We start from the raw sequence: 15493 nt of genomic DNA, 5'->3' as shown, positions 1-15493 counted from the left end.
GACTGGCATTTCTCACAGGGAAACGTTAGTCGTCTTGACATTTTTCCAAATTCATTAAAAGTTTTTAGCCAGTACTGCTGAGGAACAACTGCTAGGAATTTGTATATATGCATACAAGTCCTTAATTGGCAAACAGGCATACTTCAGTGTTATTCCCGGGAACTAAACATGTCTTGTACTCTGGTGGTATTCTTAGCCTGAGAAACAGATAACGTGCAATATGCCGTGAGTCACTGTGTCCAGTGCTGCTCTTCCTTAGCAGCGCTTGTGAAGAGGATGCACGCTTCATTGTCCCACCTTTGTGTCTGATGTTGGCAGGCCAGCGGGCAGCAGGACTTTCAGGCGCCCTTCTTGGCTGAGGGTGTCCAAAACATTAAAACTTCAAATGGACCTCCGGTTATAGTTCAGTTCGGGGGAATGTTCCATTCTGAGGCAGTTCTGGTACAGCAAAGGATGCTGTGAGTAGGAAAGGCTGAGAGTTACTGGTAGGGTGTCAAACACTGTATCTGTGTCATAGCCTGTGCTTACCTCCTGGACAAATAAATACATGTTGCAGTGTTAATTTGCAGAACTCCTCTGAATGGTCATGAGGACAATCTTTTTGTCTTCTTTCATAGCAGAATTTGGCACCCATTATGTTGGATACAGTCATAAGAGAACCATAATCTGTTCTTTTTTTTTTTTTTTTTTTTCTCCTTTCATGTTAATTAGCTTTTAAGGATAGGTTTCCGTCTTAAAATGAAAAAAAGATCTTACAGCTCAAGGTATCTGCTTTTATGTTTTCTTAACAAAAATGTGACTTGTCCAGGATATAATCATCATTCCTTCTTCCCTCTTTCTCTCTCTGAGACATGCACGTGTGCACACATGCCCCCACCCACCCACCCGGAATATTTGTAAGTAATGTTGTGATAGCTTTGCCAATGTACATCTACGTACAGCTTGTCCAAACCTATGACCAAATTCATTTCCCATCATAAGTCATGGCTAACTTTGATTTTTACTGCAATTTTCTGCTATATATAGCAGAAGAAATTCCTCTGTGTGAAACTATTTTAAGCAAGTTTTGCAAACACCACAAGCAGCAATAAGAACTGATCTAGAGCTAGTGTGAGGAACTTTAGCCACATGCACAATTGCAGAAAAGAAATCAAAGCATTTTAAAACCAATAAATTATATTGTATATGTTTCGAAAACTACTAGACTTGTTTGAGGCAACCTGCCAAAGATGGCCTTTGCCTTCTTGCAGACTGTTATAACAGATGCTGCACACCCAAAGTCATGTAGTGGTGTGTTTAGAGCAGTCTTATTCCCGAGTGGTTTTGTCTTTTTTTCCGCCCCTAATGTTTTAGCCTGTTCTCATATGCTTAAGCTGTTTTTTCAAGACATTTTTAAAGTGTGGTATTTTCACATATTGTAGTGTGTTCTGAGATTACTAATTAAAACAAAATATTATTTTTTTAAAGTATATGTGAAAAATAGCATTTCATACAAATACTTCCTTTAGAAACTGATGTTTAGATACTTGACAAGCCAAAGTGCCTTTCAATTTTCTTCAATTGTTTCTTGAAGTACTGTGAATTGTGAAGGTGAGGTCACATATTACCAAGTGATTATTGGACAGTCATTTAAAAAAATGTTGAAAAATGAAAAAGTGGAAAAAAGGTTATTAAAATAACTTCAATTATTTCCCATTTGGTAACCTTAAAACCCATAATGCATGGTGTCTAATTTTGAAATTTAAATTAAAAAATTGTTTAAAATTCCTGTGAATTCATTTAGCTTTTGGGAGATAAACGGTTGCAGTATTGATTGAATTCAGTATTACCTGTTTTCGTGCCCTAAATCTTCCCTACAGAAATAAAAATAACACAATGAGGTAGTATAATCTTGTTTTGCAAATTAATACTGCATTTTTCCCAGAAACAAAATGATTGAACTGAATTAAACAAAGTTTTATATTTACAATAACTTGTTTTATCCTTTAAGTGTTACTTTTGACTTACTAAAAACAGTTTTGTAGTTAGTTATCCGCTATTTATATATTTTTTCAGGTTTTATCTATAACAGAGTTTCTCTTACATTTTTGACACAGATATCTATCCGTTCCAGAACTAATATTTGCTACAACCAGAGACTGAAATGGTCTGAATAGAGCGTTAAGTAACTTGGCTTTGACAGCTCCATCGTTTCCTCAGAACTTGGAACAGAATTTGAGCTCTACGTCTACACTATCTTAGATTATAATGCCATCCTTGCCTAATGAGGGAGGTATGCAAGTCTCGTATTTTTTAATATGGCCCATTAATTATTTCTGTAGGCTTGTACTTGTAAGTTGCAGTGAAGTACATTTTTGTAACTGACTAGCTCAGATGCTGTATGATGGATGGTATGGTAATTTTAGTTCATTTGTATACATTATTTGAGATATAGATGTGTTGTTGATAGTTAAAATGTTATTTTTCAAAGATAACCATGGAACTGCTCCTGTGACTTTGCGATCGGAACTACCCTATCAAAGCCCAATTAAAAGAAAGATCAGAAAGAAGAAGAATGGAGTCATCACTGCAAATGTTGCTGGCACAAAATATGAAATTGGTAGGAAGCTATATATCGTGTTGTTATCATAATACCAATTGATGTGAATGGATTACTAACTAATGGGGTGAATTAATGGATTTTGCATCAAGCTGACAGTGAGTCATTTCCAAAGGGTTTTATGTTCTGAGAAACCTTTGTCTTTTTTTTTTTTTTTTTGGTAACATTGAGTTGATAGCTTTGAATGCTGTACAACATGTATTACTCCCCACTCCTTACTCAGGGAAGGGCCTTGAAATGCAAAAAATTAATTAATGAAGATAGCTGTGGAAAAAAATATTAATTATGATTTACATATGAATTCAGAAGTATACTTAAAACCGTAAATGATGAACAGTTTAAATGCAATGTTAAATACCCTTACTATTATGCAGAGGTTTCTCAATTAAAAAATAATATTTTGCATTTTGATGAGGCTACTATCACACTAAATCTATAGTTTGTATTCTGTTGTAGAAGAAAAGATGTAGAAAACTAGAATCATGTAATTTGGCCTCAGCCTTTTAAATAGCGTGTTTGTAAGAACAAAACAACACTGTATTTCTTCTAGCTTTTGGTGGAGTAACAGAAGAGAATCTGGGAGGTGCCACTAATGCTGATTCTTGATTAACGGCAAATAATGACAATAAATATATGCTCCTATTCAGCCTATAATATGCACAATGGGTTTGTTCTGATAGCTCTCCAAAAAAACCCAACAAATGGTTCAGTATCAAGACAGGCGCGTTATCCTCCTCAATGGACTAGTTATTGGTAACTTTAGAATGACACTCTCTCTACCCTTATCTCCTTCCAACTATGGAAATGATTCAACGAGTTTTCCAAAGACTTCAGGGCTCATAAGTATTTCAGAGACTTTCTGTGGCATCTGTGAAGCTTCAAAATGAACTGTTTAGACTGGAAGCCAACTGAAGACTTTTCTCAGGTTCAGGCTTTGAACCAGGAGTAGTGGCAGACTTTCAAACTCCAAACTCACAGCATACTTGAGTAGACCTTGCTGACTTTTACCAGGTGGGGAAGACTTCAAATCCAGAGATGTCTTCTCTAGAGAGGTGATATCAGGACAAATTTATTACGCAGATAGCAGAATGAATAGCTTAAGGAAAAAAAATATTTCTTTTTGTTTCTTTTCTTTTTTCTTTATAAAAATCTTTTATCCAAGAACCTGTGTTATGCCTGGAACATAATCAGAATTTTCTTTTTCTTTTTTTTTTTAATCTTAAAATAATGTATGCATTTGTTTTTGTAACTACCATACTAAATAAACTGTGGAACAAGATGATCTTTAAGGTCCTTTCCAACCTGAGCCATTCTATGATATCTTGACTAAAGAGGCTTTTTTCCCTGTGTGCAGTGACACTTATATTTATCATAGTTTTAAAATTAATGAATGTGATGACCAAAATTAACTCTAAAAGCTGTGCAAGTGGACTTTTACTAGGTCAGTGTGGAATGCCTTGAAGCTATTTACAGCTACCATCAGTGATTGTACACTGTTTCCAGACTGGTACAAGGTGCTATACCATTGTAATGATGGATTTGCAATAGACTGATGGAAATATTGCAAGTTAAATAAGAGCTTGCATGCTAATATTGTTCTCAGGCAAAGGGATGAATATTTAAAATATTCAACATCTTGATCAATTTTTAAAATCTTGAAAATTAATCTATTTTATTCAAAAAATTCCTTAAGTATGTGATTTCTCTGTAGTACGTGTGGTAATACGAGAAATGGGATTTGTGAAAACACGTGATGAAGATGAAACAGCTAATCTTATATGGAGTGATTCTGCCGTGCAACAAGAAAAGATTGCTGAACTTCGGAACTATCAGGTAGAGTGATAGTATTTTGGACAAGTTTCAGTAAACTGTTTCACTCTGAGAAATTCAGTAATGTGTCACTTTTGGTTACACATGTATGGAGAGGAAAACAAAACAAAACAATAAAACAATACCATCCAGATTGCAACAAGGCTATACCACTACATATTTTTAAATCCCATTCTCCTTTTTGGAGTTATTTGTTTATACCATTTGGAATCTGCTCTTTAAGTATTTGGGGGCTGTTCTTTCATGCTTTTGTCTGCCAGTTGATTGTTATGAATTATCGCAGTTTTAAAGAAGAGGCAAAATATCATTTATAAGTTGCTCATAAACTTTTAAGCAGTAAATTAGGCAGAGCTCTCTCCCCAGATAAGTATTTTCTTTTCCATGTTTTTTTTTTTTTTTCTCCCTGGGAAGAGGATACAACTTACTGCATCTTTAGTTAAGACCACATGAGATACTCTCTTGAATGATTTATATATAACACTGATTACATTTGCCTGAGCATGTAACTGAATGTTTTGAATGATTGTATTAGTTATGATGGAAAAATTTAAAAAGTACCAACTTACTTAATTTCTTTTTTGCTCCTCCCTCAGAGAATCAACCATTTTCCAGGAATGGGAGAGATCTGCAGAAAGGATTTTCTGGCAAGAAACATGACTAAGTAATCTTTTATTATTAAGAAGTTTTTCAGCCATGGTATTTAGTGCAGTACAATGCTGAATTATTGCCTTTTATGTTTGTTTATTTTTAAGAAGAGGCTACAAGAGGACCAAGAATAATTTCCAAAGTTACTGTATCTCTCCAATTTACATCAGTGGAAAATGATGAGGGTTCAGTTCTGTGTCTACATGCTGCAGAATGCCTGAGGCAGCCTTAAGTTGTTAAAATACATGTAATGTATAATACACCCAAGCATACATCGTGTAAGAGTAGGAAAGGATAAATGACTAGTGTGTGAATGGATATTACTTATTTTAAAATAATTAATTACAATATTTTTGTATATATCACATTAAAAATGTGAAGCATCTTACTGTTTATGTCAGAAATAAGTCAGACAAATTTGATTTTGTTATAAATTAATTACTCTAGTGAAATAGTTGGGTTTTGAAGAATCATATTAGCTAAGAATCTGTGAGTAAGAACTGAGAAAACAATAGTACGTATTGATTCATCAGCCTGGTAATAAGGAAGAGTTTTCAGAGAAATATGTGTGAATAATTTGATTCTTCTAGCCTAGATCAGTTTAAATAACAGTTAAAAAGAGTTAATCTTTTGGCCCCAAATTTTACCTACACTACATTTGCCATTACCAAAATAGGATTAGTTTTTGTGTATTAATATAATATCTCTCTTGTTCTCTTTCCTTTTTTATTTTGTAAATACTACACATAGTATGTAGAATGTATGCAAATATTATGTGCATTGCCGTGGTGTCTACATGTCCTGCTTATGGACCAGAATCCCCTTGTTCTGGTCCGTAAGTATATATCTGCTGTACAAGCACTTCACTGCCCCTTCCAGACTTAATTCTAAGTAAAAACATAGAGATAGCACATGGATGTAAGCAGCTATTTGGAGAGATCTCAGAAACAATGGAACAATTTTGGTCAGCTTGATAGACAGTGCTATCCTTGTGTATTGGTGCAGGTATGTGATTTAAAAAAAAATATGCAAGATGAGCAAAAGATTCATGCACACATTGTATTCAAATACAGTCTCATTATCTTTCTCTCAACCTACCGAATTCTGAGATCGAAACAGTTTAAAGATGCTGAATGTCGAGATTGCACATATTATAGATAAGATTAGAATAATTTCTCTGGTATGATAACCCTGGGTTAAATATATCTATGTTGTGACTTCACTTAATATCAGCAGATAGAACAGGGTTTTAATTAGTCTCTTTTTTGCAGTACTAGCCTCACAATTCAATTCTTGGAATTTATAATTTACAAAACTCAGTGATATACCTTGAGATTGCTTGTGAAAACACAAGTCCATTGTGATATGTGGTTGGACAGGCTTCTGTATTTAGAATGGAGGATTTTGTTCCATATAGCTGCTGTTCTGTCTTAAAATTTATTTGGAGAGATTAATGCAGAAACACTAATCACGTTTTGTTGCTTTTCTGCTGCATGCAGTCCTTTCTATTCAGTTGGATCCTTACCTATTCCTAGCATATTCTGCTTGCCATTTTTTCACCCTGCTGCATTTGTACTATGTAAATGCTCCTTGTGTGTACTAGACTTGGATTGTTGATGAGAAAGAAAAAGGCAAACAAAACCCCCACCCTGTTGTATTTAAAATAAATAAATAAAATTTTTTTTACACCCTTAAAGAGCTCCTTTGGTAACAGTGCATTTTCAGTAATATCAGGTAAAGCTCTTTTATTCTGAGGCAACAAAATAAGGAATAACCCTAGAACAGCATTTCTCATTTTTTCAAAGAGCAGCTACAAATGCCCAGAACTTATTTATTTATCTCTGCATCCATTTGTTGGGAGAAGTAAACAAACAACATAAAGAAGAAAGTGAGAATGAAAAGATTTAGAATAAAATTGAATACTTAGAGTGATATGCATCTCTTTGAATCCCAGGTTATGTATAGAAAATGTGTGCATAGCAAGTACTGTTGTGCATGCTAATGATGTTGGTCATAAACAGAGAGGAGATGACTAGAGATGCAGATGAACACAAGGAGTTTGGCAGGGGATTTCATTACACAGGTCTCACAGACGTAGAAGCAAATGTGTGAAGAATTACATGTCCTGGGTGATGGTGAGGAGATGTTCTTTTGGAAAATCTCCTGTAAATTCTTGTTTCAAAACTTGTAACTGAATGTCAGCACTTGAATTTGTGTGTCCATAAATGCTAAATTTCTTTTGCCACATAACAGGCATCATGAGATCAGTTTAATTAGTAAGTTGTATTTGACTAGTATATACAGGGAAAATATTATGCTGAGGTAAAATGCCCTCTCAGTAAACTGAAATGTTAATAATGGCTTTTTTTTTTTTTATTACATGCCAGAGGTTACTTACATTTAGTGGGAAGTTTCAAATTGCTATTTGTGAAAAAGTCACATGCTGTATTCAAGTAACTGTGACCTGTTTACTCAGATAGTTGCATAGCTATAGAATTATGACAGAAAAAAAGTCCTGTACATGTTTAAATCATGTTTTCTGTAAACGGTCTCATAGATGCAATCTCCTCATGAATAAAAAGTGTGATAACAGATTGTATGCAATAAGTAGGGAAAAAGGTGTACAGGATGAACAGCAGAGGGAATAGATACGAGATGTTTTTTATTTACATTTAAAAGGTTTGTGAACTGGTCATGGATGAAGAGTCATTCTCATCTATCTCATCCACTAACCTCCTTTCATATCTGAAAAGTCAGAGGATCTTGAAACATAGGCAGTAGAACCTGTGCTACTCGACTGACAAGTCATTTCTTTAATAACCTACAGTCAGTACAAAACACCTTTGGTTCTTTTGCACAGAAAGCACTCAGAAATGAGAGCAGGGGCTGACTGGATCTGGGAGCTAAAATAGCACTCAGAGGAACAATAACTTGCTTTTTAGTTCTCAGACCTCCTGGTAAGGACTGCAAAGGCTAAAGGACAGAGCAGCACAGTGAAGAAGTGGTTACCCACAGTAGTAGATAACAGATGTGCTGGAAAATAAGGCTATTGTAATGGAATAGGTCTTGATTCAGAAAGCTGCTTGATGATGTTCCTACACTGTTTGTGAATAGGGCCAGGCAGGGAAGAACAGAGCTGAATTCTTTTGTCAAAAGTTTTAGTGAGCATCAGAACTTGTAAACAGGGGTAAGTATTCAGTTTTATGTTACTGTTTGTAGTCTACCCAGTTATGCATAAGGTAAAAGAAGGCATAAAGAGCTGATGTAATTGCAGTCAGAAAGTAAGATATCTATGTTATCAAGTTATATTTGTTAAATAGGGATATGAGTATTGAAATCTGTGAGTTAAATAGCAAGTTTCTGTCATGCAATACTTCAGGATGCATATGAGAAGTAACTTGGAGAGGGATGTAAACTAACACAGAAGTTAGGTTGTTTTTTTTTTTGGCCTAAATACAGGATAATTTATGGCTAATTTATAGGGTAATTTAAGATATGCTCTTCAGTTAGCAAGGTAGTAACATCTCTAAATGTATAGTAGATGGACAGTTTAAAAATTATGCCTTAATGATCAATTATAAAATCAACTCATTTTTTTTTTTTTTTTTTTTTTTTCCTGAATATTGAATGGCTTTCATCAAACTAGATTTTTAAAAATGACAATTGTAATGAAGCTGCAGGAACGTTGAGCCTCATGCTGTACTCCAGGAGTACTACAGCTATTGTGGCTTCTGCAGAGTGTTTGTTGGGTAGTTGGCTAACAGTTTGGTGACAGTGTATCTATTATACCAGTAGGTCCTGGCTACAATCCTAGTCTTACAGATGCAGTTGGCAGTTCTGCTTCTTCTGTTAGTATTTGAGCCACTTAAAGTAAAAGTGTCTTATAGTGCATGGGGATCATTATGTCGGCTCATAGTAGAAATGAAATATTGAAATGATATTGTATGTCTGTTTTACATGTAAGTTATCCTGATGATACTAGTTTCCATTAGAAAAGTAGAAGTATAGCTAAATCTTTAATTAATTAAAAAAATAAAAAAATTCACCATAGTTCCATGCTTTTTTTTTTTTTTTTTTTTTAATTAAAGTCTGGGCAGCTTGCTATATCAGTTCACTTCTTTTTAAGCATCCAGCTTTCTGTTGATCTGTGGCTATTAGTATTCCAGACGTGTCCAACCTGAATGCTAGTGTAGAGTTACCCAAACTGAGTTCATACAAAGTTACATGTGAAGCTTCAAGAGTTCTGCATACCTGAAACAAGCTAGCTGCTTCAGGATTTAACTCAGCAAAGACTAAATTTGTCCTACTGGGAACCATGCTATGCTAGTCCACGTAGTACTACAAAGTATATAAAGCTTACCTAACTTGACTGCACCAGTATTAAAGCTACCTTGCTTAAAGCTAATTTTTATGTATCTAGCCAGCACTGCCAGTCTGGTATGGGTATATGCTTCCTATCTGCCAGATATATGGCTTTGAGTGATGGAAACTTCTATTAACTGAATTCTCTACTGTCCTTTTAGGAGAGTTAGAGGAGTTAGATGCATGCCAAAAAATGAGATGAATGCCAATAAGATAATAAATACAATATGATGATAAGCGAAAATGCACAAGAAGGTCTGCTTTTGTTGTTCCTAAAGTATGCATGTGAATATGTCAGAGCTCTAACCATTCTAAATCAACTGCAGACATCTGCTCTCCTATTTTTTTATACAAGATATAGATTTTATACAAAAATACAAAAAAGTATTTTGCTAATGAAATTTTCTTGTCAGATTATTGTAAATGATATTTAATCCAGAGGATTGATCCATCAAAGCATTTTATTATTAAAAAAAAACCAAACAAATTCTATTGTACTTTTTTGCAGAATGATCAAGTGTCAGCCTCAGGAGTATACTTTTATTCCTCGAACATGGATCTTCCCTGCAGAGTACACACAGTTTCAGAACTATGTAAAAGAACTGAAGAAGAAGCGTCGACAGAAAACATTTATAGTCAAACCAGCTAATGGTGCAATGGGGCATGGGTAAGTTTCATGTTAATTCAGTCTTCTTACCCAGAAAAGGCAAAATCTAGTGCTATTTACATCACTAACAGAAGCTGTTTCTTAATAAGAAGTTTGTCATACAAGTGGTATGATCAGTACAAAAAAGGTAACGTATTGGACAAAGAATTAACAAGCAGAAACAGCTAAAATACTAAAGTAACTGGAAGTGGTATTTTAATGTTGTTCTAAATGTGACTTAATTAAAGAATACATTTTCTGATGATGATCAGATAAGTCTTAAGATCAGTATTATTTTTATTGTGGAATTATCCAAACAATATATTTATGAATCTCTTGTGCTTAGACTTAGAGGGTGAGATTGCATTGTGCACAAATGGCAGGGTTTCAGTAGTTGCAGGGGTGTTGCTCGGAAGATCAGGATCTTCCGCAGCTCTGAAAACAGCCCAAGTACCCTACTGCATGCTAAAACTGCAGCACAAACATATTTAAGATCAGCAGCCTCAAGGTGAAGGAGAAACAGAGGAGACATCGTTGGGGATGCAGCTGGAGGCGCAGTCTTGGAAGGAGGTGACCCTCTTACTGGAGGAGGGACACTGCTGAAAAGGCTGTGACCTGCAGTTGGGTTGAAGCTGTTTTGCCTGTGACAGGAACACACAGTAAAAAACAAATGAGATTTAAATATATTGATTTAGTAGTTATCTTCTTATTTTTGAATATTTCAGTTTTAGCTTTTATTACTTTTAATATCAATTTGGGTTATATACTATAGTAAAGCTCGTGGTTCTTTTTTTTTCTTAAAAAAAAAAAAAAAGTATCAGCATTACTGTAAAAGTAAAGGCCCTGAAATTTTTCCATTTCGTTATTTTTCATTCCTCTTGGAATGAAGCAGAAATTTTGAGATATTTCACAGAAAAGATGGGGAAGAATAATCACAGATGCTAGGGGCTGCAAATTCTGCCAAACAATTTCTAAGTGTAGAGGGAATCCATTATTACTATTTGTTGAATCAAAGGAAGCAGAAAGTTATTTTGAAATGGCTTGTTGCCTTTTTTCCATCCAGTGAAGTATTATAAAAGACAGAAAACTAAAAGCCATGTAAGTGAATGGCACTTTTTCTCTACCCCACGAATAGGCTGTGTAAGCTCTTTCCACATAGTCTTTAGCCTGACTACCTGGCTGAAAGACCATGAAAAAATATTTCAGAGTTATGTCAAAGTCCTACATTTTTAAAATAACTTTTGTTTGTAACTAGGATCTCTTTAATAAGAAATGGAGAAAAGTTACAAGCTCAGGATCACTTGATTGTTCAGGAATATCTTGACAAACCATTTCTTATGGAAGGCTACAAGTTTGATTTACGTGTATATATTCTTGTAACCTCCTGTGATCCATTAAAAGTGTTTTTATATCATGATGGACTGGTGAGAATGGGCACAGAAAAGTACCATCCCCCCAGTGACTCAAATTTGGTAAGTTGGAGTTTATTCTAATTCATTGCTTATGCATGTAGAATTTTACCTGTGTAGTGTCCAGGCATTAGTGGATTTGAATTTCTTATACCTCACTCTGTACTCTATTGGTGCTATATCTTTCCTTTTCCTTTTCTATGTGCTTTTAGAGCTGCTTCAGTGTAATTATGCAATAGAAAATGCCTGGTGAGCCATTTACTCTACTGTCACTTAAAATACTGTTCTCTTGAAGAATGCCAGTATAATTTGGATCTCAGTAGAAATTATATGTTTTAGAAAAATTCCAGTGTTATATTTGGAATAGCTTGCTTTTAATGTTTTATTTTTTTAATATATTTTTTTATTTTTTATTGTTACTATTCTCAGCATTATCAGCACTGAAGTATGCTATGAGTGGATAAACAGAGCAGAAGGATAAGCAGTTTTCTCTGTGTTCTTGCAACTGTTCATGTTGTAGTCTGTTTATTGTATGAAATAACCTGGCTTATCACTAATGACATTGTTCTTCAGATGACACTGTTCCACATTGACATTGTTCCGGGTAACTTCAGACTAAAGATTAATTCAGATGTTTAATTAATATTCTAAAAACAGTTTCATTTTTTGTAGTCTGAAAAATGATTTAATTGTCTGAAATAATTTGATGGAAAGACAACTTTTACAACTACTCAAAAACACAATAGGTTTCATAATCATTCTCAAAGCAGTAATTGAAAGCCATGGGAGAAATTCATTACTTGTAGTGCTAATACAATATATTGTTAACTAGCCTGCAACTAACATGCTTGGTTTTGTTAATTTCATTTATTTTTTTAACCATAAGTGTAGTGAGATAAATGACAGCAGAAGGCTTGTGTTGTCTATTGGCTGTCTATTCAAAAACGAATTGGAACAGAAAGCCCACGGCCAGCTTAGAACATCAACTAGCATTCAAACAAGGAATGAAACGTGACAAAGACCTCTCACTGTGATAAGGACTGTCATCATGGTAGTGCAGGTGAAGAGCTGAATTAATACCTGTACTGAAAGATACATACATTTATAAATCATGATTTATAAGTTAGCCTTTAAAGGCTTTTTTTTTAATGTAACTGATAACATAAATTGTTGTTTAAATTTTCTTACCTGAAGGAATCATAGCACTCACTTGTTTATGTAATATATCTTGAAATTTACCGCCCTCTAATGTATGGCTACCAGCCATTCAAAAATGAGCAATTCTGGTAGATAGCAACAAGGCAGATGAATTTATATGTAAAAGATACTTTAAAGTATCACTATCATGAGAACATTTCTCATAAATAAACTAGAGTGACAACTGAAATGTGGGATTGTCTATGAAATGGATGCCAAAGTGTTTTTTGCACTTTTAAAGTAGCACTTCGAAGTACTATCTTTATTGTTTGCTTCTTGTGAAATGTAATTGTTCTGTAAGTTATGATGATTGCTTTTCACATTTTTATGTAGTTGTTTACATATAGACCTGTAAAAACGGCAGATATATTTCCTAACGAGAAATTGATCGCAACTGGCTTAAATACAAGCCCAGATTTTGTTATAACATGGCTAGACCATTCAGTATGTGAAAATTCCAAGAATTAGAAACATCAGAAACAACAGAACATCTGCTCACAATATATTTTCAAATATGAATTGTTTGACTATGTCATTATTGATTTAACATTTTTAAAAAATAATTTTGAACTGACTATTCCAGAACTGTATTTAAAGTGTTGTTCTTTTTTTTTGTTTGTTTTTGTTTATTGTGTTGATCCCTTCTCTCTCTTCTCAGAGCCAATTGTATATGCATCTGACTAACTACTCTGTGAATAAACATAATGAACATTTTGGACGGGATGAAACAGAAGACAAAGGAAGTAAACGCTCCATAAAATGGTTTACTGAGTTTCTAGAAACAAATAATCTTGATGTCTCCAAATTCTGGAATGATATTTCAGTAAGATAAAACTAATATGCTTTTCTTTATTTTGTCTATGTATATTCTTAAAAAATTAATTGCTTCTGCCATCCATTGCTTTGCTTGAATATTATTTTTGAAACTTTATTAATCCAAATTCTCAGCAATGCACACCACAAGTGACATGCTATTAATGATGATTATATTTTAAAAAGGTGATATTCAGAGTTTGATTATAAATTTAATATTAAACTTTGTCTGAGGCACAAAAGCCCTTTCAACCAGTTAGTTATTCATGTAAGTAATATCATACACAGGAACAATCCCATTTAAACTCTCAAAAACTTTTCTAGCACTTAAAGCGAATTTTATGTGAGAACATTTACAAAACTGCAGTCAGTGCTGTGTATATCAGTGGATTGGAGCCTGCACCATTAAAGTCAGTGGGTATGTTACGGGCATCTTCAGGTGAGGAATAGGACAAAGACTGACAGAGCTGAGGCATCATCTGTAATTATGATTCCTAGTATATTTATTGAAAACGATATTGTGAAGTGAAATGGGCAAAGTTTGGCTATACTATGCATTGTTCCCAGTATACCTTTAGTATTTAGGCTATCATGTATCTAAAAAAATGTATGTGCTATGGAATGTATAATAATACAATAGCTATTAAATATCTGTAAATAGATAAGAAAAAATCTGTTACTCAGTTTGAACGTTTATTTGCTATTTTAAGTCTTTAAAAAATCATTTCACTAAAGCATCTATGAAAGTATGAAACACATTAGTTCAATATATACTGGTGTCTTCTCTGCTGATAAATTTTTCTGAAAACATCCCTACAGGAGTTAGTAGTGAAGACTCTCATAGTTGCAGAGCCACATGTTCTTCATGCTTATCGCATGTGCAGGCCAGGGCAAGCACCAGGAAGTGACAGTGTCTGCTTTGAAGTCCTGGGATTTGATATTCTGCTGGACAGAAAACTAAAACCGTGGCTCCTAGAGGTAAACCTCTTTAAACAAATGAAAACTTTTAAGAGTAAAGTTAAGCGAGCCCCAGCTGAATCCATATCTACGTAAGAAAACTTCCACAGAAAATCTGTGTGTTACAGGAGGTACTGTTATTGAGTATCTAGATGGTACCTTTTCTGCAGCAGCCGTATGGAAACACTGCCTGGCAGTGATTTTGGAGACTCAGGTAAGGTAAATTGTTTTCTTGGAGGAATGTTGCATTTTAGACATTTGTGAAAGTTTTAATGAGAAATGTAATGTTAATCCCGTTGTTCTGGGTACATTGTATCTGAAGGATCTTTTAATGGAAACTGGGTAAGGGGTAAGACATGGGCTTCCCTCATGAATATGGTTCAGTATATAGCTCTGGCAGCTTGAGTGAATGTGTGATCCTAATCATTTTTTTGTTTTTGTTTTTGAATATGGGTTCTTTTCTTTTCCTATGGCTTTTGAAAGCACCCACATACACAGAGAAAAATAATATAGTATATAGGTGAAGCAATTGGCATGAATGGGCTGGAAGAAATGTTTCTCCTCTGATATGTTAATAGTATAGTGAAGCTTAAGCCTGCCCAAATTTTTAACCAGTAATGTTGGAGGATTGTCTACTTTGTTCTTGTAATTACTCTAGTATTAATATATACACATATGGAATTTACGTACCTTTTCCAGATTGTCTTATTTCATTATGTTAACTGGCTGGGATGCTGTACAGCTGGAGGAAAAAAGCAAACTGTATTAAAAATGTGTCTATTGACAATAAATCATGAATATGATTGGCTACTGATGAGCAAAATGTACGCAATTAACTTACTGAATTACAGCCATGTTCTCAGATCTTTAATACTGTCAACAGTTGTTTTGTTGTTCTTATTTCTCTCAGGGGTTCAGTATAATTTTAATTAGAAAAATATAAATTCCTTCACTGTCCTCCATGCTAGCTTTGATGTCCTAGCCAAAAACAATTTGTGACATGAACTTCATCTGCACTTACATCTATATCTTCTC

General features: G+C 34.3%; 1 protein-coding gene across 12 annotated transcripts in view; it reads left to right on the top strand.

Annotated features, from left to right (window-relative positions):
* Positions 1–15493, top strand: part of TTLL7 (tubulin tyrosine ligase like 7) — a 73268-nt gene that overhangs the window by 18027 nt on the left and 39748 nt on the right. For 7 of the 12 annotated variants that reach the window (XR_013954370.1, XM_080602553.1, XM_080602554.1 and 4 more), the window contains 8 exons: positions 2097–2272; positions 2471–2599; positions 4311–4432; positions 5023–5090; positions 9945–10103; positions 11338–11554; positions 13347–13511; positions 14321–14479. Coding sequence is in view for 11 of the 12 variants with exons in the window: in XM_080602553.1 (XP_080458679.1) it covers positions 2248–2272; positions 2471–2599; positions 4311–4432; positions 5023–5090; positions 9945–10103; positions 11338–11554; positions 13347–13511; positions 14321–14479 (1044 nt within the window). In the remaining variant the exon portion in view is untranslated. Of the gene's footprint in view, positions 1–2096; positions 2273–2470; positions 2600–4310; positions 4433–5022; positions 5091–5229; positions 5322–9944; positions 10104–11337; positions 11555–13346; positions 13512–14320; positions 14480–15493 lie in introns of those variants that run through there. The other 5 variants (XM_080602556.1, XM_080602550.1, XM_080602548.1 and 2 more) reach the window with 2 other exon arrangements.

This window comes from Anser brachyrhynchus (assembly GCF_964034855.1).
Source record: "Anser brachyrhynchus genome assembly, chromosome: 8".
NCBI lineage: Eukaryota > Metazoa > Chordata > Aves > Anseriformes > Anatidae > Anser > Anser brachyrhynchus.
Note: the sequence above shows the minus strand (reverse complement) of the source record. Positions and strands in the feature narration are given on the sequence as shown.